At 47.7% G+C, this 23,417-nt stretch overlaps 1 protein-coding gene across 1 annotated transcript; it reads right to left on the bottom strand.

The window, feature by feature from the left end:
• Positions 1-304: 304 nt before the first annotated feature.
• NAA60 (N-alpha-acetyltransferase 60, NatF catalytic subunit) lies at positions 305-22,911 on the bottom strand. Its single transcript, XM_075767945.1, has 7 exons — positions 22,758-22,911; positions 9,819-9,934; positions 8,196-8,325; positions 6,717-6,813; positions 4,353-4,587; positions 3,339-3,524; positions 305-2,901 (listed from the first exon to the last, which is right to left on the bottom strand). Exons 2-6 carry the CDS (start codon positions 9,926-9,928, stop codon positions 3,368-3,370), a joined length of 729 nt encoding a protein of 242 aa, XP_075624060.1. The 5' UTR covers positions 9,929-9,934; positions 22,758-22,911; the 3' UTR covers positions 305-2,901; positions 3,339-3,367.
• Between the last annotated feature and the right edge of the window lie 506 nt (positions 22,912-23,417).

The following is a 23,417-nucleotide window of genomic DNA, read 5'->3' on the forward strand; positions in this document are numbered from 1 at the left end:
GCACAGCCCAGTCTCTCTCGGGGGGGGGGAGCATTTCAACTGAGCCTTAGCAAAATCCCCCACCCTTCCAGCAGCCCCCTTGCAGGCTCTGCGCTGGAGGAGCTGCTCCCCCTGCTCCCGGCTCTGGCCCTGCCCTGTCCCCCCTCTGTCTGCTCCGAGTTGATCCTCGGCCTTGGGCGGCAGCAGTTCCCAGCCTAGGTGCAGAGGGTCTGCAGTGGCTCGGCATCGTGGCAGAGCACAAGGTCAGGTGAAGGTGCCTGAGCAGCTGATCAGAGGCAGGCTCCTGCGCAGAGTGACAAACGACTCAGAAAAGAGGTTTGGTTTAATTGAAGATGTTTAGAGAGAGGCTGACGGTGGCAGCACAATGTTCTTCAATAAATAATGGGCTGTGAGGCGGGATGTGGCTGACACCTCAGAGCACAGGGCGGCAGGACACACAGACCAGTCACAGGTCCCCTCGGACGTGCTTAAGTGTCACAGCAGTGGAGTTGGGGCGTGTAAGGGGCAGGTTAGAAAGGAGAGGGAACATCAGTCTTAGGCAATCAGGAGAGAAGGTGAGATTCGTTCTGGTCCACAGAAAGTAAGTAAGTGCTGAGGAAAACCAGGGCCTTGAGCTGCTAAAGAAACTGATAAACCAATAGATGTGTTTAAGTAAAAAGTAGATAAGCAAAAAAACCCCACAAACCCCAAACCCAAAAAGTGGTAGCACAAACGAGGCTGGGAGGATGCTTCAGGTGTCCCCTGGGAAAGCGCTGTGGCTAGGAGGGATGGCAGCAGTTCCTGCCGCCACCTCCCCTGCCAGGGGGCCATGAGAGGTGCAGCGGGGACAGCCAAAGCCTCCCCGCCAGCGCCTCGGCGAAGCCAAGGCAACACCTGCTCCCCACGGGCAGAGCCGTGGGCTGGTGGTGGGCATGGCCGGCTGAGCCGGCTCTGCCAAGCCCCCAGAGGGGTGGTGGCACCCAGCCGGCGCTGCGGCACGGGAGGGGGATGCACAGGCACCCCCCCCCATGGGCGCCCAGGCTCCAGTGCCACGAGCAGCTCAGCTGAAAGAGCCCCTGGAGTGCTGTGCTCCGAGCCCCACAGCAAGGCCAACGCCAGCCCAGGCGTTGTGGGGCCTGAAGGTCACCAAGGATGGAGGCTCCACCAGCTCTGAGCATGACTGGCCTCACAGAAACACGGTTTTTTTTCCCTTGAGTCCAACAGGCCTAGTCAAGCCCTAGAAAAGGGACAGGCACCTCCCCGCAGAACAGCTTGCTGCAGCTCCAAAACTGTACGTGCCGGGCCCTGGGCTGGATCACGCTGCTTCACTGCGCTCACCGGAGCTTTCTGTGCCAGAGCCACCCTCGAGCCGAGCGGCAGCACACGCTGCCAGCCCCATGGCAGCCATGCACAGCAAGTCCCAGCCGCCCTTCTTGGGAAGCAGCATGGTACCGCTTGCAGCAAGCTTGCCTCCTGCACCCTTTTTTTTAAACTAACTCCCACCTCAGGGGCTTACAGCACCGCAGTGACTTTGTACGGCCATCCGGGCTGCGCAGTCTTAACACGCTTTCTTGCTCGTCTAAGGCTAAGCCTGACCTGTACTGTGTCAGTGCCCAAGCTGGCTCTGCCTGCAGGCCCAGGCTGTGCACCACCTGCAGCATAGCCCTCCTTTGCTCCAGTCCCAGTTTCAAAAAGAGCGGGGAATGAGGAACACGGTGCTGAGCAGGGACAGAGCCTCAGCTAGGGAAGGGGGATTCGCAACAGGACCCCGGCAGGGCACGGGAATACCCACACCTCTGGCCCGTGCCCGGGCTGGACCTTAAAAGCGGAGTGCTCCGAGGCGCAGGAAGGGTGCCTGGCCCGGCTGCGGCACACTGGGGGCTCCACGCAGGTTGGACGTTAACTGCCAGTGAGCCAAGACACGGCCCAGGCTGCCGCAACCACAGGTCCCGCAGCCAGGCCAGGAGTCCCCGGGACAGCCACGAGGACTGTCCACCAGCACGGCCTGAAGCACAGCAGGGAGCAGCTGGGGAGCTTTTCGTCAGCAAGGAAAAGCTGTTGTGATCTGTGTGCAGAGCTCATCCCTAAAGATATTGCAAGAGTCCAGCCCGGTGCCGCAGGAGGGTGCGTGCAGGGGAGGAGAAGGGCTCTGGACCGGCCTCCACAGGGCTCTGGCTGCAGCAGTGACTCTACACCCCCAGCTTTCCTCCCCTGCTACATTTCAACTTGGACAAAGGCAGAAAGATCTATACAGTATAATATATATATATATATTTCACTATGAAATAGCAATTTCATTCCCTGCCTTCTACTTGATGCATCCTGAATTAAATGCTTCTTTTAAAGTCACCCCAGAGGGCTGGCGGGGCTGGGTTGTTTCTGATGCGAGGCAGTTGCTCTCCCTGGGAGCCACCCGCAGGAAGCACCAGCGGCAGCAGCTGACGTAGCGGGACCCAGACAGGATCCTCGCTCCCCTTCCCCGGCACCAAGGGCACAACTGTATATTCTGCCAGGGCACTTAGGGCTCATTTACACAGTTGGTCAGTGCAGATTCATTAACCGCATTCAGGCAGCTTTCAGTAGCCGTGGTGTGGAAGCAGCAGCTGAACCCCTCTACATCACGTATACGACTAGGAGCAAACCAGGGCTAAGGGAAGTGGTGGGCACAGTGCAACATGCACACAGACCAGTGACGCAAAGGGCCCTCGGCTACGGCGCGGCCAGACGCCTCGCGCAACGGGCAGGCCTGCCCAGGCCACGGGGGTGAGTCAGGGCTGCGGCCCGTCAAGTGTGAAATCTGCCAAATCTCGGTGAACCTGGGGAACGAGGAGTCCCGTCCGGGGCTGCGTCACCGACCAAGAGCCGCCATCACTGGAATCAGTGCAGAGCCAGATGGTTCAGGAGATGAAAGGAAGAACAATCCTACGGAAAGACAAAGAGGGCAGCTGTCTTAGGGAACCCAGGTGTTACGGGGCTCTCCAAGCGTATCGGGGAGCCGCTGTCCTCAAGGCCTTGTTGTCAGAGACCGGCAATGCCAACCGGCAGCAAACAGGCTGTCGGTTACTGAGCTGGGGAAAGAGCAAGGACTTGGGTCATTCCAGGTCTTGCAGAGCTGGGAAAAGGAGACAGCCAACAGGGACAGGTTCGATCTGCTGTCAGGCTCTGGGCTGAAGTAAACAAGATCGGAGTTCAAATTCCCTTCAAGTGAAACCAAGAGGAGTTTGGCCACCAGCTGGGGACCAGAGCACAGTGATGGCCCAGGCACATGGCAGCTTGCCTCGAGACAGCAGCTCTGGGGCATCACCATCGTGTCGCTGCTGGCCTGGGGCAGAGAAGGGAGCTTCTCCCCAGGTACCCACCTTTGCTTTTTGTACATCTTCTGATCCAGTCACATCGTCCGGCTGTATTCAATGCCGCTCTTGGCAGAAATGCCAGACCAGGGCAGAAGGCTGCAGAGAAGGCTCTGGGCTTGTCGATAGATCCTGTGGGGAATTGAACATGGGCTCAGGCTGGCTAGCGTTGCTCCAATGTGCTGTAGGTAGTCAGTGGCCATCAGTTAAGGACAACAACATTTACACTGTAACTTAAGAAATAACTTAAAATACTCTGTGGACTAGCACTCCCTAAAGAGACCCCATGCCACAGCGAAAGCTGCTCTGCTCGGTTAGACAGATCTGCTCCTTTTATTAATTGCCTGCTCCTTTCTATCAAAAGCAAGTCTGCTTCGCACCATAAAAGAAGGCAATTTGGGAACACTGGCTCCGACTTGTGTGGGAAATAATACCTCCTCTAAGCAGCTGCTAGTTCCCTTTGCACTCCACAGCAAGTTCCTGTGGGGATGGCAATCAACCTGCCTGCCTGAAGAGGTCTGGACTGCCTAGCTACACCCAGGAAAGATCAGGTTTCTTTTCCATGATCCAATGACCTGAAATAAACTCCCAAAGTCAGTTTGAGAGCAGCCTGCTGAGATCCAGGCCAGGGTCACAGGGGATCCTAGGCCACAGGAAATAAGACCAAGGGCTTCTTGCCACGCTGCTGGACAAATCCTGCACTGCACAAGCCAGAGCATGCCTAGCACTCTGGCTTAACACCAGCATTCACTATTACTGGCATCAAACTCGCACCAACTTAGAACTGCAGTTTCCACACTGCCTGCCTGAACTGTTCCCAGAGAAGTTGGGGAATCTTGGGCACTGTCAAATCCCTCTAACATCGCCATCCTTCCGGCTTCAGATTAAACTCACATCCGAGCAGGCACCAGTCCCCAGATCTAGCCAGGTAACGCTTTGCCAGATTGCCATTTTTAACGTAACACATAGTGTGGCATCTGCTTGTTGTGTTCCACTGCTGATCCAACAGAAAGTAAAGGATATAAGATTGTCCAGGGTGGATGTCCGCCATTGATGTACAGGACGTAGGTAAAGCCATCTTTGAGGACCCCTCTGATGGAATAATAATAGGGAAGATAGTGGTGCTGTTTAAAGTCTCTGTTTTCATAGAAGTTTATTGCTGTGTTGTTAGTGGTGAGGACGTGCAGGTAGATGGCTTTGCAGTGATCTTGGGCAGTCGTCGATATATGGTCTTTTAAACTTTCAAGCAAGAGCGAACCTGTTGAAGGGAAGAGCAGCAGAATCACACAGTGCAGTTGCCTTCTCAGGAACAGCACAAGGGTTGGTGGATCCCAGCCGAGATCTCCTGTACCCAGTGTCTAAGCAGGGACTGCTGCACACGCTTGAAGATCACCATAGCCCACCCAGTTCTCACAGACCCTCCTGAGGAACTTAGCAGGACCACGCTTCATGGTTTTAATATGAATCTCATCTCACCTACGAGCATGGCTTCACACAACAGATTTTATTATGACACAAACTTCTGATTCAATAACCACAAAGATGAGCCAGACACGGGAATGCCCATCCCCAGCCGAGCAGCTCTCGGTTTTGGGGAAGGTCAGCAAGTCATTTTCAATGGTATCAGTTTCACCACATTTATTTATTTTAAAGCCATTTAAAACAGCAGAGTATCAAAACAGGACTTAGCAAGCAGGTCAGTGCATTGCATCTGCTGAACTCAAATTAAAATCTAAGAAGTGGTAGGGTTTTAAGATCCCTTTCTAAGGAGGAGAGACAAGGGCACAGCCTCACTCAACCTGGATCTGCTGCAGCCACTAAGTCGGCAGGAAAAAACAGAAGATACTCCAGCCCCAAGAGACGAGACCTGGAGGTTCATCCAAACCACCTCACCACAGTATGAAGGACCCAGCAGAACCTGCAGGGGAACTTCTTCCATCAGGTGTGGTAACAAGAGGCTAAAGAAATAGCTTGGTGAATAGAAACACACCGGTGAGATTTATGCTGCTGTTTCACAATCCCCAGGCCACTTCATGGTCACTTGATGCTTAGTAGGAATTCGTATCAGCCAAGCACAAAAAGACACTGAGACACATCAACAGGAGAGCAGTTTAATTTTGTTATGAGCTATTTCACTCTTCCATCTCACAGAAGTCCAACTGCTCTCTGGTTTAAGAACAGCAGAGAACTAGAAACCAAAGCCTTTTAACATCTGCCAGAGAAAAATCAAAGCTTTAGTGCTTAAAAGTATGCCTGGGGTGAAAAGCCTCCTGCATGAAAGACTTCAGCTTCAAACACAAGTAGAAAAGCTCTCAAGAGAAAGGTCTCAGAAAAAGCAGCAGCAGGCAGCAGCTCCTTTAGGTGGTTTTGCTATAGGTACAAGTTCAAAGGTTTTGAGAGGGCACAGCAACATGTTTCCTAGGTGTGATGGATACAGGAATACTGATTCTGAAAGGAGAAAATTCCAGCGAGATGGAGCTGGAAGAAAAAAAGTAGGATTTGGAAACTGAAAAGGGACTCAAAACAGCCACAACTTTACAGAACAGAAGACCCCTTTACCACCTTCTCTGAACATTATTCTGTGCAAGTATTTTCTTCTTTGTACGGAAAATTCATCTCCGGTAGTATTTCAATGCAAGTTTTAAATACCGTGCTCCCACTGAGGACTCTTCTGGTCATTTATGTATCGTACCAGTTTGTGCCCTTCTAAACCTGACGGGGGAGGAGAAGAGAGGACTCGGGGAAGAGAAGTTATACCTGCATCCACTGAATAGACTCCAGATGTGCAACGCCGGGTCATGCTGCCAAACCTGGCCTATTTCCTTTTGCAGATCAAAGATACAGATCATGCTTGAAATTGCACCAGAAGGGCACTTATTTGATGACAAAACACATCCTGCTCTAAACAGAGATAAGCCCTTTGGACCGCAGGATTTTTCAAATGGCTGTAAAACTGCTGCGTGTTGCAGCAGGCGTTCAGAGCTTTTACATGCATTTGACAGATTTAATCGGGTCCAAGTTACACTCTTTTTCCAGTTCCCTTGGTCTTTTTCTAAATGTTTGTTCTATCTCTTGAAGTTGAAAGGTTAAAAGCAGCTATATTTTCTGCCTCAGGGACCGGGCTTCTGATACCCATGAAAGAGAATCGGTTCAAACCCTGCTCCAGGGTGAAGTCCTAGCGCTTCAGTCAGTCTCAGCAGCAGGAGTACAAGTTTTTGGTGTGCTCCGCTGTCCCCTAGGAACAAGACGGACAAAGCCCCGTGCTCTTTGGAAACACTTGCACATTGTGTCATGCCTACAACACAGCTCCTGCAGCTTCTTCAGTCACGCCCACTAGCCACACCTGGCAAACAACAGCAACAGAGTTGTCACTTAGCAGCATCTTACCTATTCCATGTTTTCTGAACTCTTTCACCACTCCAAGACTTAGGATGTAAGCAACTTGAGTGTCCACAGGAAAATTGGAAGCTAGGATGTCTCCATCCTGAGTAGAGATATGACAAGTTATTTAGTAGGATACCCGGGGAAGCACAGGAGAAGGCAAGAATCCCGTACTGGAACATCTGAAAACAAGGCTATAACAGCAAACTTCACTAAACAGACTTAGCTGAAGCTTCTGGAAAGGAGGTGGGGAGGAAAAAAAAAAACCAAGCATGGTCCCTTAGGGGTTATTCCTACTTCTATATCATCTTCCCAGAGGCAGAACACAAATCATGATGTCTCCTTACTATATACATTATTTGTGGGCATAGGGACAGAATATATTTGCATTCTTTACCAAGATGGATTCAAAGTGTCAATTCTAGAGTTACACCTCAGTGTCCAGAGAAATCCAGCAACAGTCTTTATTGCCTGCACGCTCCACCTGAGCTTCATGTCAGCTGGAGACCTCTGTGCTGCTGTAGAGGACAAGGAGCATGTTCTACAGGCTCATCGCCTGGAGCAGCGTCTGAATAAGCCCCTGGCTTTCAGCATGGCTGGAACAAGAGCCTTTTGTTAGAGTTGCTGAAGATGTAGTTTCTGACTTTGACTAACTTTGAGGCAAAGCCAGATAGCCAGAGTGAACAGACCAGTGCCACTCAATGCTCTTGGTTCCTATGAATGTTAAGATTATTGTTTAATCATAACACTGATGGCCTTTTAGAAGTTATGCACTCTCTGCATTGCCCCTGCTTTATTTGAATCCACTTGCCTATGCCGTTTTCCCTACACTAACCCAGTGGCCTTTTCCCATACTCTTTTCAGTGACCACCTCTTTCTTCTTCACCTCTCTGCTGCACTGTGTTGTTGGCCTCCAAGCTCTGCTATCCCTCAAGCCTGAGCTTTCTGCAGATTGGTTACCTCTGCTTTGTGTTTGAGACAGTGACGGTGTAAATGAAGGAGTTTCTGCAGGAAGTCGCAGGACTGACTCGCCCAGTACAGCTAAGGAAGTTCAACCCTTACGTAAGAAAGGAAGAGGTTTGTTCTCCCACAGCTGCGCATACCTCAGTCACCAGCGATGACCAGGCACACTGAAAACAGCCAGGTGACAATTAAATGGCCTGCTACACAGTCACTTTTGGATCACACTTGCGTGATCTGACACGTCCGCACAGCACATCAGGCAGCAAGCTTCCCGTCGGGCCCCAGCTGCCTAGCCCCAGCAGAAAGAGACTTTGTGGTACCAGTAGCCCGCGTGTTCAGGTCCATCCCACAACCCGTTAGCCGGAAATGGGCATGTTCTAGGTTTCTTAAATTAACTCAGGATTGCTCTTGTAAGTGTCTGGATGGAGAGGGGGGAAAAAAAATACCCCAAACAGGTCCCATCGCAGTTAACCATGGCAAGAGGTGGACTATCTCATTGTGAAGCATAGTTTAGTAGCATACCTCTTTATGCACCTTTGTTCTGCTCTTGATCTCTGCCACTATCATTCCCACGATGGAGCCTCTATATGTGGCTGCGAGGGAAAAGAACTTCTTGTTGGAAGTGATATCTCGGTACCATGAGTCAGGGTACCTGGGAAGGAAGGAAAAACAGGAATGTTTGGGGACGCAAAGCCCATGGGAACAGGCAGCACCACAGCAGACATTGTGCTGAGATGCTGCTCAACTGGAAACAGGCAGCAACATCTTTAAACGTCAGTCACTGGAACTGCAGGCCAATGTATTTTACACAAGACTAAGGGAGGAAGCTGTACTACTGAAAGGGCTGTCTTCTGCAAAGACAAACAGACAAGTAGCTCAGCCATATGTCAATCTAAAGCTCTTTCTATGCTACTAGTTTAGCGTATTCCGTGAAATCTGGGTTAGGAAGTGATTCACCTTTCTTGTCTTAACTGTTGTATGGTACCGATGAACATGAAACAGCTGCTGTACCCCATTTGGTAGCACGGTTTCTTTCAATTGCTCATGTAATGTAATGGCCTCCTGCCTTGCTAAGACAACCACATTTTCATTTTACATTCATTGCCCAGAGCTTTCACTTCCATCTTTAGCAAGTTATTTTTAAATGCAAGATCCATCTGCCCTCATCTAAGAGCGTAAGGATCTCATTAATTTGATACACATGTAAAAAAAAAAAAAAAAACAAACCACTGCATACTGGTACAAAAAAAATTCACATTGCCAGCCTCCAGCTCTCCTCCTCCTTCTACAGCTACTAAAGGAAAACTAGTGTACACCGATTTATTTCAAAGTGAGAGTTCAGCATGCCTTTTGTTTAAAAGAAATCTACAAATTCAAAATATTATGAATGCTTTTGCTGGTTTGTTACATCTTATGTAATCTTAATTATAATCCACTAAAATCCTCTATAAACCTTTTCCACAAAGCTAAAGGGGAAAAAAAAAAAATCCTTGAAGTCCACAGTAGTTTCCCTGGATGCTTTAAGCCAGAAAGCTATTGCTGTCCCCCAGAAAAGCTCCTTATTCCCATGCTTGTGCAGACACAAGCATTTACCAAACAGGGGCCTGGTGAACTGACCTGGGACAGACTGAGATCAGCTGTAAGGCAGATCTTTGGCAGAGTTTTGGGAGCAACAGATCCCGAGTACGCAGGCGAGTGCTGTTCAGTCTCGCCCTGGGATGTTCAGAAACACAGTCCCTTAGGAACAGTTGCTCCGTGTCGGTTTGGTTCAGCTCTGAGGGTGCTTCCTCGGCACACACTCCAGAACACAACTTTCTTTCCCAAGCACAGGGACACTGTCCTTTTTCTTGGAGGTGTTCTCCTTTCCCCATCTCTTACACAGTCTTTCCCAAGAAGCTGATCCACCCCCTTAACTACAAAGCCCGTTTTTCTGCCAAAATCTGCACACAGGAACTTTCTGATGACTTAGACCCTGCAGGACAGGCAGCAAAGGGTGGAACACCACCACAGAGCATAAAAGATTCAGAACCTGCGGCTATCATAGCAGCAGTCCAGATGGCTGCAGAGCTCTGAACTGGACTGGTGCAGGTTCACATCATTTGTTTCCAGATCCCCTCCACCTCGCACCCCAAACCAGTAACGTACTCTATTGGGAACCAGTCGCCACAAAGCTGTTTCACTGTGTCTATGTCATCGTGGCAGAGAAGACGCAGGTTTACGTCCGTAAGTGCAGACGGGGGCACCTCCTCTGTCATTCACGCCTGCAAGAAAAGAGAGCACATGAAGAATGACGAAACACAGATTCTGACTCTCCGCTTCAGTCAGGCACCTGCGCAAAGGCAGCAGGAGGTTCTCAGTATCACTAAAGTTGTTTTTCCTAGCAGAACAAGTTTTCAGGAGAGATGAAGCAAAACATGGCAACGTTAACCCGAGAAGCAACTCGAAGCCCTGTTGCCCACAGGATAAGCACAGCTCATTTCTCAGCATGACCCACCTCATCAGCCCTTGCATCTGTACACACCCCGCTCCTTGCCGGCACAGATCGGTGGTGATGCGTGTGAAGGAGCACGTGGCACCAACCGCTTCCAAAAAGAGCTCAGGATGCTGCTTTAAATCAGCCAACAATGTGCCAAGTGTACCTTATGATGCATGGAGCTCTTCAAATGTCTATGCATGACCAACGTTTTGTTAAAACAAAACTGAACAAACAGCTTAAAAAGGAAGCACAGCTGGAAGAACATTTATAAAGTCCTCTTACACACAATCCCGTCGTCTCCAGTTAGTACGTATGCAGAGGATTCAAATTCTTTAAAACGTTAATTTTGTTTAACTTATGCTGGTAAAAATAAGATCTAGTTTAATTTCCCCTCATTCCTACGTGCTACAACTCTGTGAGGACTGGCTTTCCAGCCCAGCAGAGAGCATTCGAAATACAGAAATCCCAAGATACCCTTTTCTTTCACCATAGCACTATGACAATCCTGCTAACCATATACAGGACACTTACTCCAATGTCTTCAGCCTTTTTTAACGAGGTACCAGAGGGAAAGAAGCAAGCAGTAACTAAAGTGGTCGTAAAAGCATTTGTAGCGCAGATGCACGAATGAAGAACAGATCTTGAGAACAGGCCTTAGGCAGGACAGAGCCCCACGCAAGACACTGCGCACATGCAGCAAACAAGGCAGCCGCAGGAGTCGGTTCCCTTTCAAGGCCACCTGCAGTTCTCCCTCCACAGCTTTCTCTCTCTCCCTCCAGCCCTTCTAGTCCCAGGTCAAGTAACCAGACCAGGATGCAAAGAGAAAAAAGTAACTCATCACCCTTAATTTAAAAAGTCATTTGTTTTTGTTTTTACTTTCTTTTCCAAATTTTAAGAGTCTCAAATCTTGGTTCCAAAATGTCGAGTTACAAGGAAAAAGCTGCACACAGCAGCAATTGTGTATGCCCTCCTGTGGAAAGGGACGGTCAGCTCTCCAGTGCTCTCACTTTGAGGCTCAGAGACTCGAGAAGGAACAGATTTAAACACTCCCCACAGGACTAGATATGCCATTTGAGCAGTTTCAATGCAAAAATTGCATCACCTCCGTAATACGCTTTGTAACTGGCAAAGATGCACAAAAGGAGTAGGCACGGCAACGATCCCAGTTTGACATGTTTGACAGCACACAACTGTGTGCCGATTGCTCTCCTAAGAATTTGGAAACACCTCCTTCCACTGTACCCCTAAGGAAAAAAACAGGCTAAGCCATAAAATTTCTCTTTTAAGGTACATAAGCTAGCTTTTTTCTGCAATTCCGCTGGATGAACTGGTAGATAGCAACTCCCAGTTAGCACAACACGATGATAGTCACAGAACAGAGAGTCCTCAGATGCTGGGGTCCTTGGAACTCAACATCAGTGCTGAGAGAGAGGTAATTAGCACTGCTAACGAGAACAACGTTCACCCTTGACTTCAGCACTCTCCCTGCAACACAAGTTGTACAACTCCTTTGCACTGGCTAGAGCAGCGTGAGCTCCCACCCCTCTGTCCTCCCGGACAGTACCATAAAGCCCCAATGCTGCGTCGGCTCAGATCTCCGAGGGAGGAAGGAGGAACTCTACCACTGGTTTGTGTGCAACCTGCAACAGGTCAAACAGCCAATATATCAACAGGAGAATGGATACAATAAAGGTCCACTATTATCCAGAGAAATCTTTGCTAGCCCTTCTCCCATGCAGGCAGAAAGAATGGCAAAATGCTGTCATAGAGCAGAGGTCCAAGGAAGTTCCCCTATAGCTCTTAAGAAAGATGAAATGTGATGGGGTTCTTCAAGCAAGGGATCCTTCCCAGACACAGCTTTCCTCCCTGTGACTGGTCCTACGTATTTCCCTGAGAAGGGCATCCGAGGGAATCCGCATATTAATACGGATCGCCTGTTCTTCTCCAAAGAAGTCCTTAAAAAGAAACACAGCTATTTCACAGCCTGTTCTAGGACTGTGGCTGCACATTTACTGAGCAGCCTACAACTTTCACAATCAGTCCAGATGCTAGTTTCAAAACAACTTAAGCACCTAGAAAACCCACAAAACCAGTACTCCTTGCTGCTTTTAAAACTAATTTTACACTTCTAGAATCGGCTCAAGCCCTCTGAGGCTAGAGCTTGAATTTATACCGTGTCGTGGCAACGAGCACGCTCTCCACCACCAGCCCCTGGTGACCTTTCAACACATCTCAGCTCTACCCCTCTGAGCCCCAAAAAAAAGCTGCAGCTGATCCGATCCACACCACTGCTGGTTGAGATAGCTGATGCACAGCGGTGTGGACCCCAGTCCCACCCTTGCTGGACCCTTTGCAGAGCCATTTCAGAGCGGTGACCCACCACACGATCACAAAGCGAGGGCAAAATTGTTCATAGGCCAGAACCGCTTGGCAAAAGCTCGGGTAGCGTAAGATAGGCTTTAGGGGGGATAAAAACAGGGAGGAGCAAGCAGGCATGGCGAAGCTCCAAGCCCCAATACATCGCTTCGTTAGCAGGCATTAAGTGGCACTAAGGTTTGCAACAGCAGTACTCTCATACATTTTATTTTTCTTGAGAAGTTTCGATGCTCCTGTAGGGCAATGCCCCTTCTCAGTCAATGCTCTCAGCGTTAATAAATCAGAGATAAAGGAAAGATGTAAGATAGAGCCATATTTTTGCTAATGAGTAGAAAAGGCAGGGGCCTAGGAGCAGACTTAGCAGCTGCTGCAGGAGAGGCAGAGCCAGCACAGGACGCATTCTTGCGAGGATTAGTTCATGTTTATTTAACACTATATTCTCAAAGAGCTAGGCAAGCATTATGTATTATCCTGTAGCTGAAACCAGCCTTAAAAAAGTAATCCATGACTGTTTTGTTGAAGAGGATAATTCCCCTCCCCTCAAATTCAGACAGCCATTTCCCAGCACCGGTTGTGTTTGCAGGGACTCACTCCATCCACTTTGCATTATGTGACCCAATCCGGATGCTCTTGCACATTTGAAGAATGAAGAACCTTTAGGACACTCGCCTGGCACTGCGTCCTGCTCTCCTAAAACCTTGTGGCAGACCTGTGCACCTTCCTCCCCAGCCCGGCGGTGCTGCTGCCAGAGGAGCTGCGGTCAGTGGCTGCTGTGGCCAAGAGAGATGAAATCCAAGGCAAGTCAATTCTCTTCATACCCAGGTGACAGCCTCTGGCTCTGCACAGATAGCTGGGCGAACACCCAAGACCCAAGTCCTGACCCTCTGCACAGCCTCTGCCGTGCTGTAACGAGCAAAGCCAGCATCCTGAACAAAAGCCTCAGCTAGCACTGTGATGAGAGTATCACTTTTAAAGTCAACTTGGGTTTAGAGGACAAAAAATATGTTTGGAAGCATAAAGAAATAGTAAAAAACCATTTCAGTGTTAACTACAACCCTAGGGTTCAATGGAAGTTAAAAGGGCCTTTAGGGGTTTAGAGGCAGCACAGCTCCACTCACCACTGCAACCCCGACACCACCAAGTTCTGACCTTTGAGACCAAGCGGTGGACGCTGTGATGCAAAACGTTGGCTCCAGCCACGTGCAGTTAACTGAAGGAGGTCCACAGCCATTTTTGAAAACCCAGAGTGAAGTTACCTTATTTAATATCTTTTTCTCAGGTGTCAATCTTTGTTCACGTGATAGCCACGGTGTGGGAAGTGGCATGGTTAAGAACATCCAGTGCCTCTCCATGCCGCAGGGCACAGTGTCCTCATCTTTTTGTCAAAATGGGAAACACTCGCTTATAACGATTATAAAATGAGTCAACATTTTATGCTTATGAAGGATCATGCAGTTAAACATTTGAAAAAGCCCTGAGGACACCCCTTTCCAAACACCAAAGTTAGCAGTGACCGGAACTAGAAACTGAGCATTTGATTCCCTTTCCCACCTAAAACCTGCAGATATTAACACACAACAAATTAATTTGAAAAAAAAAGACAGGAAAGTATAAAGGTCTTGAGCATTTCTACTAGTCTTCTGTCTTGCTCTACTGAAACAAATCCAACAAAAGGTTTTGGCCTTATGTGTATAGGGAAGCTGCAGAGGAACTTGTCAAACACTCATTACAAATATTTAGCAGTAACGGAAGTTGGATGAAAAGAAATAGCAAGTACATTACTAAATAAGCCAACTTTATATATAATTTTAAATTAAAGCACACTGTTAGGCCTAAACTTACTATTTAAAAATAATGTCATAAATCTCTGGCATTAATAAGCTCCAGCTTTAGTGAGCTAAAGAACAGGATTTCACAATTCTGTCTAAAAGCTTTAGCTTCCAGCATCAGCCCAAGTGATGGTTGGGACTCCAGGAATTACCCACGTTGACCCTGCACAACGAGTCGAGTATGGGTACTGACATATTTCTACCACCAGTACTTCTGGGTCCTACCGTGCAAGAGTAGGTCTTGTTTTGAGTTTAGGTTAGCTACCAGGTGCAGGGCCAGTTTCTTGCCTTGAACTAGATGCTTCACAGCTAAGAAACCTCAACTTGGGCTTTTCTCAAGAGCAGGATATTTTCTTTCCCTCTTAGACCCCTTGTATGAAAAAAAAAAAAGTGAGGGAAATCTCCGTAATACTGTATTTCTAGAGAAATTTAGGCACTCGCACAGAATCACCACTCTTAATCCAACAGGGTGTTCAAATGCAAGATAAAGTCTGATGCTTCCTAGAATTTGGCGGGCAGCTGCTTAGATGCTTTTGAAAATCTCTCGAGCACTTCCATACCTATAAAAAGCCTGGCTAAGTGGTTCAACAAGTTAAGATTTCCCTTGTTTAGCACTATTAGACATGTTTTAACGATGATTTCTGCCTTGAACATCCTGCAAAAAGGAGTTGGGTTTAAGCAATGAGCAATCATAAGATGCTGGTTTTATGAATTTTTATGTGACTTCAACTTCCATCCAGATAAGCTCATGAAAATCCCAAAGAAAAATTTTATCATCTGGCAACAAATATCACTGAATTTCCTGGCAGAATAGAAGCAAGGTAATCTAAGACTAAAGCCAAATGAACACCAACTAGAATCGTGTGTACATACATATAACTTGCAGTAGGGGGTATATTGGCTTCAAATTTAGTGTTCACACAAAAACCAACACAAAGGAATCTTCTTCACTTGCAGAAACAAAGCTAGACTGAAGCCCATCAAAACCTTTTACTTTCCAATTTAAATGCTAATTAAAATAAATTCATCCTGAACAGAAAGAAGCAAACCTGCAGGAAAGAATAAAGAAAAACAAGCACTGGCAGGCTAGTGGATTTTTATAAAGCGATCCTATGATTCAGGAAGTATTGTCCCGAAAGGCACGTGGCCAACCACCCCAGTATTGCACGCACCTCCGTCATTAAACGGTGCAGACCCCGATTTACTTGGGCTGAAGATTTTCACCTCCTGGAATTCAAAACACTTTCTTCAAGCGTACTCCTGCTAGATTGTTAAGAAGGATTATCTGCTCTCATTCCACAGAAGAAAAGATTAAGTTCCTCCCGACAACTACCAAGTACATACTGTGCATGGGCCAGGTCTGAGGAACTGCAGCGATGCCAAACAAGTCTGCTCTGCAAAGGCGGCATGCGAGTTGGCCTTCCTCCGGTTGTCAGGTCACGTCCCTCTGCCTACGGCTGCTGTTTCTACCCAGCGGTTCAGCGATGGACATATGCGCAGTAGCTGTATTTTACTTTACATGAGCAGACCATCTGCTTGGCACGAACACAGACTAGCAGATACTCCCTGGAAGATCTGCATGCGCGCACAGTGGGCCAGAGCTGGATTTCCTTATGCCTGGTGCCCCCACCGGAGGTGCTGCTCCAGCATCGCCACCAAATCCTTGTTTGTGACTTCTGTGTGGACAGTCCTCAAATCCCAGCAAGACAAGATTTCCAGGAAAAAAATTTTGAATGATACCTGGCATCCTCTCTCACTTGTAAATAAACAGGATCAAACAAAGCCCAGACAGAATTTTAAGAGCTACTTAAAATGCAGGACAGGCACACATTAGCTGTGACTGAGCATCACCATACTCAAAACAGACACGAACTCTGCTGTCTGCTGTTGTCTGGGGAGTATCACTCCAAGAGGGCCAGCAGGAGTTTTCACAGCTATAAGTCTCTCTACCTTGCGCCATCTGGCACTGGGGATTTGATTTACATTAAACCATTCAATCTGAACCAGCCAAAGGTCTAATTCCAACAAAGCGGTAAAGATTCCCCTTCTGCGTTTTTAGGTTACTGGTCTCGCAGGGAATGTTCCACAGAGACACCCCTGTTACCAAGCTCCTTTCATTTAATAGAATAAAACTGTGACTGGATTTGAAAACATCATGAATTCATTACTAAAAATCTCAAAGAGGCACTTCTAGGACTTGGCACAACATTATCAAAGCAATAGGAGCCAAATTTTTAAATATATTTAAATACTTGGCTTGATACCTCCTAGGTACTGCTTCAAGTCTGGTCATAGAATAAAAAAAAAGAGGTTGGAAGGACCCTTTGGAGTTTAATCCAACTTAGATCAGGTTGCTCAGGCCCACAGTCCCAAGAATGTCAGTGAGGAATAAACCTCTTCACCCTGCCTGGGCTCAGACTAATTTTCTGTGCACCCCAAGGTGCAACTGGAAAGCTGGAGCGTTAAATGTGCTGCCTACACCAATACAACCACCTCTGCTACGTGTGCAACACAAGCATACCTCTATACGCTATTTGTTACACTCTATTTATCCTGTTTAATGCTCCTGTTCCTTCTAGAAATCCCATGCAGGTTCGTTTGGGAGAAGCAACATACAAACCCCAGAAGATATGGTTCTCCTCATTCCCTGTATGTTATGCAAACCAACAGAGCTTGGAATTCAGAGTCACGAGCAGAACGGTGATTGTTTTGCCTCCATTCCTCTACCATTCATCACACCCCACAGGAATGCTGCCCAAAACTGCCATCGCTTAATTCCCTACATTAGCAAAAGCAGATATTTGGAGTGAGCGATACTCTGAAAGGGAAATCAAGGACTGATTTTGTGCCTTGTTCTGGAAAGAATGTAATAGTATGGCTGGAAACAGGCTCTGATGCTAGATTATGTCATTTCATAATAGCCCATACACCTTTTGATCCAGGCATGTTTTTCTGTAATTTCTTCCAGAACTGCAAGCACTGAGCCTTAGAGCCCCTCGTGGACCCCCGGTCACTCAGGGACGTGCACAAGCTCAAAGCTTTCAGCTCCTCATTACCTAAACTCCTTCAGTAGCAGCTTCCTTCTGTGCACAAACCTGCCCTCCTCAATCAGCTCCCCCTGCACAATCTCCTAGGCTGCCACATCTTGAAGATACACCGTTAGTCCAGCCCTGCTATGCGGATCCCATTTGCCTCCAAAGCACACCCCGAGCACTAACGAGCTTCTCTCAGGGATGTCGCTCCAGAGAAAGGAGCTTGTCAGTGCCTGGACTTTCTTCTCCAGTAAATCGGTCTAAGGCAGCGTGCCTGATCAGCACACCCCTGCAGTGGAGGAGGGCAAAAATCAGTGAGCTTGGGGAAGAACGTATCGTAAAGAAAGCTGAATTTATCTCAGCACCAAGGAGACTGGAGGGTAACCTTGGGTTTAGATAAGACAGCTGCACCAGTGAATCGCCAGGTGCCTTCAGACAATTAACAAAGAATAATGTCTTCCTGAGCTAGCCAGATCAGCACGGGGGGGAGCATATACATGGCTGAGCCCAAAGTATAAAAACCGGGCAATTAATAAAGTAAACTCTGAAAAAGGCAAAGGGCCTGAGCTGGCTGCAATCCACATATTCCTTCCCAGTGACTGTGGGCTCCAAGCACCGTGACGGTAAGCATATAGAGACCAGTAACAGGCATCATGTTTGCATTTGGATTCAACTGTACACCACGATTGCTGTCTTATGCTTGTGCTGCAATTTTAGCAGGGTGATACAGCAACGCACTGAATCAAAATCCCATGTAACACCAACTATACCAAACATAAATTTGATATTAAACCCTCTTTGTGTGGAATATCTACAAGAGCCTGGCCAGAGCACATTGGACTCGGACAGCCAGGAAGGCAGCACTGTCACACACAACCTGGGAAAACCTGTCCCGGCATTCCGCCCTCCTCCCAAAGGCTCGCCCCATGCTGCTCAGCCAATTTTCCCTCAGCTCTGAAATGCTCAAAACATCATTCTTAGAAATGCACTTGTACCTCGTCCCCAGCTCTGCACCCCATTTTCCGTTACACCCAGATTGAGGTGGGCACACCACAGGACTAAAAGCCTGAAAACTAAAAACACAGAATCACGGTAATTAACACTTTGGCCTCCTGCCACGAAGGATCAGGCTTTGAATCAGACTCCAAAAGGATATTAAGAAACGAGAAGGGAAAATGTAATTCTACCTGTGCAGCACGCCGCGGTCATTTATTTGAAATGAAAACACTTACTGTTAGTGAAATCCTTTTATACTTGTATCCCTGATCCTCCGCACACTTGGAAGTTTGACTTGTCAGCCTTCCAGCAGCAGAAACGTTGATGTTTTGCATGCGAGTTGCTTCCTGGGCTGTTCTTTTACCCTACCGCTCTAGATATATCACTGAAGCCGAAGATTTCACAGGAGCTGGTACCCGAATAAAGCGTCTCTAAAGCATAACGCAAAAGGCACGGCTTCCTGCTGCCCCAGATACAGCAATTCCTCCAGGGAATGGCGAACAAGAATCTCTAAGAGGGTTTTGCTGTTAAATCTTTTCTTGTTAAGAGGCGGAAGAGAAAATCTGCTTTGTGACAGTAGCACTGCGGGGAGTTAAAACCAAAGGGTCACAATAGAAGCACATTTACAACAAGAAGCTTGCTAGAGGGGAGATCTAATACCTTGCAAATGCTGAACCCGGCAAGTTTCCAATAGGCAGCTGTTCCTCCAGAAAACAAATAAAAAACCCCTCAACAGCTCATCATACATGCAGGCCCACTGCCATTTCCAAATTAGACTAAACAGCTACACAGAAAATGTATGTAGTGACTAAAAAAAAACCAGCCAGAAATTCAGCCTAGTGTAGTACAAACACTGGGAGAGGGGAATTCAAGCTTGCCTCCATTTCCTAGACGCTGTCCTCATTACTGAGCAGCAACACACAGCTGTCAATAAAACCAGTCCCTCTGCCTACATCATTATAGGAGACACTAACAAGTAACTTTTGAGAGAATATTGCAAACAAGGTGCTGGGGGCAGGGAGAAAAAAAGCTAGAAAATAACATTCCTTTCCTAGTTGGCAGACAAGCGCCCCAAACTCACACCTCTCCAAGATCCCAAATTTAAACTTTGAGCCAACATGGCTCCTTTTCCTTTTCTTTCTCAATGGTGTCTTCCAGCATGAGACACCCAGGTTCAACTCAAAAAAACCCCCAGTGCTACTGTTTTAAGCAAGTAACATTTAAAATGGATTCTGGCATAGAGATCTGTTCTTGTATCCACAGTAATAAGCTGAAAAGGAGAAACATATAAAAACTTAATTAAAAGCTAACGATGGAAAACTGAGCAGCTCCCATTCCTATCTTTCTGTAAGGAGGAAAGTGTGGGTGGGGGCATGTAGTGCGAGACATGAATCTCCAAGTCTTTTTGCAACACCCTGCACTGAAGCCATCAGACACGCTGTGACTGGTTAAAAAAAAACAAACAAAAAAACAGGAAGACAGGAGTGACACCACTCCAGTAACGATTTTAGATAGCGTTTAACTTTCATGTTTGTAGAAAAGGTGCTCAGATAAGACAGAACTTTCTCTGCTCCTACACCGAACAGCTTAGCCCAATTAAAAGCATCTTAACATCAGAGGAAGAAAGCATTAACAGCAGCCGCTGGCACCAAGTCACTGAAGGGAATTCCCGGCTGTTACCAAAGGCCTCCAGCCCAGCAGCCTGTGATGAGCAGGAAGGCAGAGCCATGAGGACTTCTGAATCAACTGCAAACCACTCGCGGAAGTCACCCAGTTGGTACCAGTAATTCCTCAGGTATTCACAATAGCGCTGTCATCGAGAGTCCGCCTCTGCAACCACATTTTCACCCGCTCCTGCTCACTCCAAAAATTATGCTGGGAGTGGCTGGGGTGGGGGAAGAGAGGTGGAAAATAGCTAGGAAGAGAGAGGATGGCTTCTTGGGTGGCAGGACCAGCTCACATCAGTCAATGGGCTAAGATACCAGCGCTGACTCACTGACCAACTTATCAGACTATACTGGCCCAACACTTACATTCATAACACCCCCCAAAAAAAAATCCTCCACAAAGAAAAAAACACCCCCACATGCAAATAAAGATCATCCTTACTGGGAAATAACAACAGACATGAAAGTACCGGACTTCATAACAAAAATAAATACACATCCTATGTTAAAGGCTCTTTGTGCTCCCAACTACAAAAGACCATTTTTCTGAATTCCGCTGGCAGTTCCCACGTTTCATGACATGTGAGGCCAGCCCAGATCCCAATGGCTGCGATGATACCACTCTGGTTTAGGAAAAGAAAAAAAAAATTAAGAATGCCACAGCTTTTAAGAGGGCATTCACAGGATAGCCACTCACCAATTACTCAGACACGTTAAGTCAACTTGCATTTAAGTACATCAAGCAACCAGCTGAGAGAAACAACAGCAGCAGCTACTTCAAAGAACAAACCGATGTATTAGAACAACCTTACAAACTATTATATGTTTCTTTATTTGCTACTAGACATATAAAGACTAATTAAAGCACCAGTTGACAAGACATAACAGAACTACTTTTTAACTTGCAAGATTAAAACCATCTACTGGTACCAGGCAGTACCCAGTATTGCTGCTTCTGATGGGGGTGAGGCTGCTTCAACGTTATCTTGTAAATGAAGAGTTCACGCTCTAATTAGAACATGTTGGGAGAGAGCCACCAGCTTTTTTTTTTTTTTTTTAAAAAAAAAGAACCTCACTTCTGAAAAATCTGCTAGAGTTTATTCATATAATTGAATTAATTGATTTATTTTTAAAAAATACCATGCACTAGCACTCCCAAAAAGCTACCAGAAGTGTCCTCCTTAAAGGCTTTTGAGGAAACTAAGCTGTACTAAGGAGACTATATGGCAGATTAAAAGAAAGGGAGCAAATCTAGGATGAATCCATGCTGAAAAGAGATTCCAGCTACAATCCATTCAGCAGATTCATAAAAACTAGATGGAAGAAAAGATGAATAGGGCACAGATTTTCAGGACAGTAAAATCTAAAAGTAGTTGTAGAAAGCTCTCATGATGCCAAAAGACAAATAAAATGGTAAATAAAGTCTGTAAGTTAGTAGATAAAAAATGCAGGTTAGAGAAAGGAAAACATTTCCAATTTGTGTTAACCACTGCAAGGGGAAAAAAAAAACAATCCATGCTCTCAGTGAGTTCCCTGAGAACATGAGTTTGCCGCTCAGCAGCAGTTAAAATACAATATTGGGAATTATCAGAACAGAGGGGGAAAAACACATCTAGAAAGCCTTTGGTCCGAGCTAGCGTGCTCCTCCTTATGTTACAGCTTTTTAATGCCTCTATATATCTGCCAATAAAAGGTCAGACAGCCACATTCACACAGTTCTCGAGCAGAGAGAATAGCTGCAATGAACGGCCAAGGTTCAGAGGAGCTCACCGCAGTCATCCAGCATGGGGTAGCTGATGTTGGGAGGTGCTGTAGTGTACCAAAGGATAAACTACAACAGATACAGAGCAAGCTAACAAAGTTCAAACTCAACCAAGTAAACGGAATTAAACGTTTACACAGCTTACTACAGGAAATTATAATAATTTGGTGCCTGTAATCAAGAGGGAACATCTAAGACACATGCTTTAGTTCATAGCTGGACACAGCAATCTCAGCAGTGAGGATACCAGCCCTAGTCACTCTGTGAGGACATGGAAAGAAGCACACAGCTTCAGCAGTTTCCAAAACAAAAATGCCATTTTCACCATATAGATAGCGTAGGTATAACCCAGCACTGCACAGCCAGAGGTAGGTATAACCCTCACGCTGCTCCCTGAGCCCCCAAAACCAACTCGGAACGTGCCAAGAGAAGTAACAGCCGTAAGCATCGCTGCAGAACCTCCCGCGTCTCCACCAAAGCCAAGGAACAGTCTCCTCCTCCGTGGGCACCATTGTACCCCAGCACAGGGCGGTGGCAAACTGATTCCAGCCAAAGTTCGAATTATGTTTGTAATAACCCAAATGACACGTTTTTACCAACATAATTGCGTTGTTTTAACTAGAGTGCAAGCCAGCACTCGCACGGTTACCCGGAAAAACCCAGTCACCGGAAAATCCAGGCAGCAACCGACCCGCCGGACTCCGCCCGAGAACGATACCACGGGGCTCTCCGGATCACGAACCCGCACGGCGCTTCCCAGACCGGGTAGGGGTCCGACCCGGTGCCGCTGCCCCGTCCCTGGGAGCCCCGGTGCGGCCTAGGAGCGGGGGGGGGGGGGGTTGCCATAGCGACCTGCGCCCGGGACGGGCCCGGGCCCGTCCCGGGCGCAGGTCGCTATGGCAACCCCCGCTTCGTGACGGAAGCCCCACCACGCTACCCCGCTCACCTCGGAGGTGGCGGCGGGCGCGCCGCGGAAGTGCGGGCCGGCTCAGCGCATACCGGGCGGCGGAAACGAACGAGGAACCGACGGCCACGGCGGACACCGGGCGGGCACTTCCTTTCCCCCGGGCACCGCGCAGCAAGACGCGTTCCCATAGGCTGTCTGACGGCACGTGACCGGCGTAAATCGCGCAGGCGCAGAAGGGAAACTCCGCTCCCTGCGGCCACGTGGGCAGCCCCTGGCAAGGGAGCACAGGGCGAAATCAAAGGTGTTAATTAAAGGGGAAATTTAAAATTAGCGATGGATCCTTGAGTACAAACGCACGGGAAACCGGACGCAGGTCGGCCACACGCCTTTCCTGCAGTTCCCCCCGGTCCTACACTGCAAGGGGGCAACCCATCACGCCTGCTGAGGCTCCATGCCAATAATGACTCTAATGCTGAAATTCTAAGGTTTTAAGGGGTTTTCCCTTGTCGTTGAAGCTCTACAAAGTGAGATGAAATAGGATAGGATATTTCAGTTGGAAGAGACCTACAACGATCATCTAGTCCAACTGCCTGACCGCTTCAGGGCTGACCAAATGTTAAAGCATAGTATTATAATATGATTGTTGTTTACCCTCCTTTTCCAGAGAAAGGCAAACAGAGTTTCCTTCTCAGCGGTTTC

Source organism: Balearica regulorum, chromosome 15, assembly GCF_011004875.1.
Source record: "Balearica regulorum gibbericeps isolate bBalReg1 chromosome 15, bBalReg1.pri, whole genome shotgun sequence".
NCBI lineage: Eukaryota > Metazoa > Chordata > Aves > Gruiformes > Gruidae > Balearica > Balearica regulorum.

Bases quoted from the DNA above. Each gene is read 5' to 3' on its own strand.
- NAA60 (XM_075767945.1), bottom strand. From the start codon at position 9,928: ATGACAGAGGAGGTGCCCCCGTCTGCACTTACGGACGTAAACCTGCGT. The intron at 8,326-9,818 runs GTACGTTACTGG...CTTCCTTCCCAG, and splicing joins GGCGACTGGTTCCCAATAGA to GTACCCTGACTCATGGTACC. The intron at 3,525-4,352 runs ATATCCTTTACT...ACTGATGGCCAC, and splicing joins CATCCACCCTGGACAATCTT to TGACTACCTACAGCACATTG.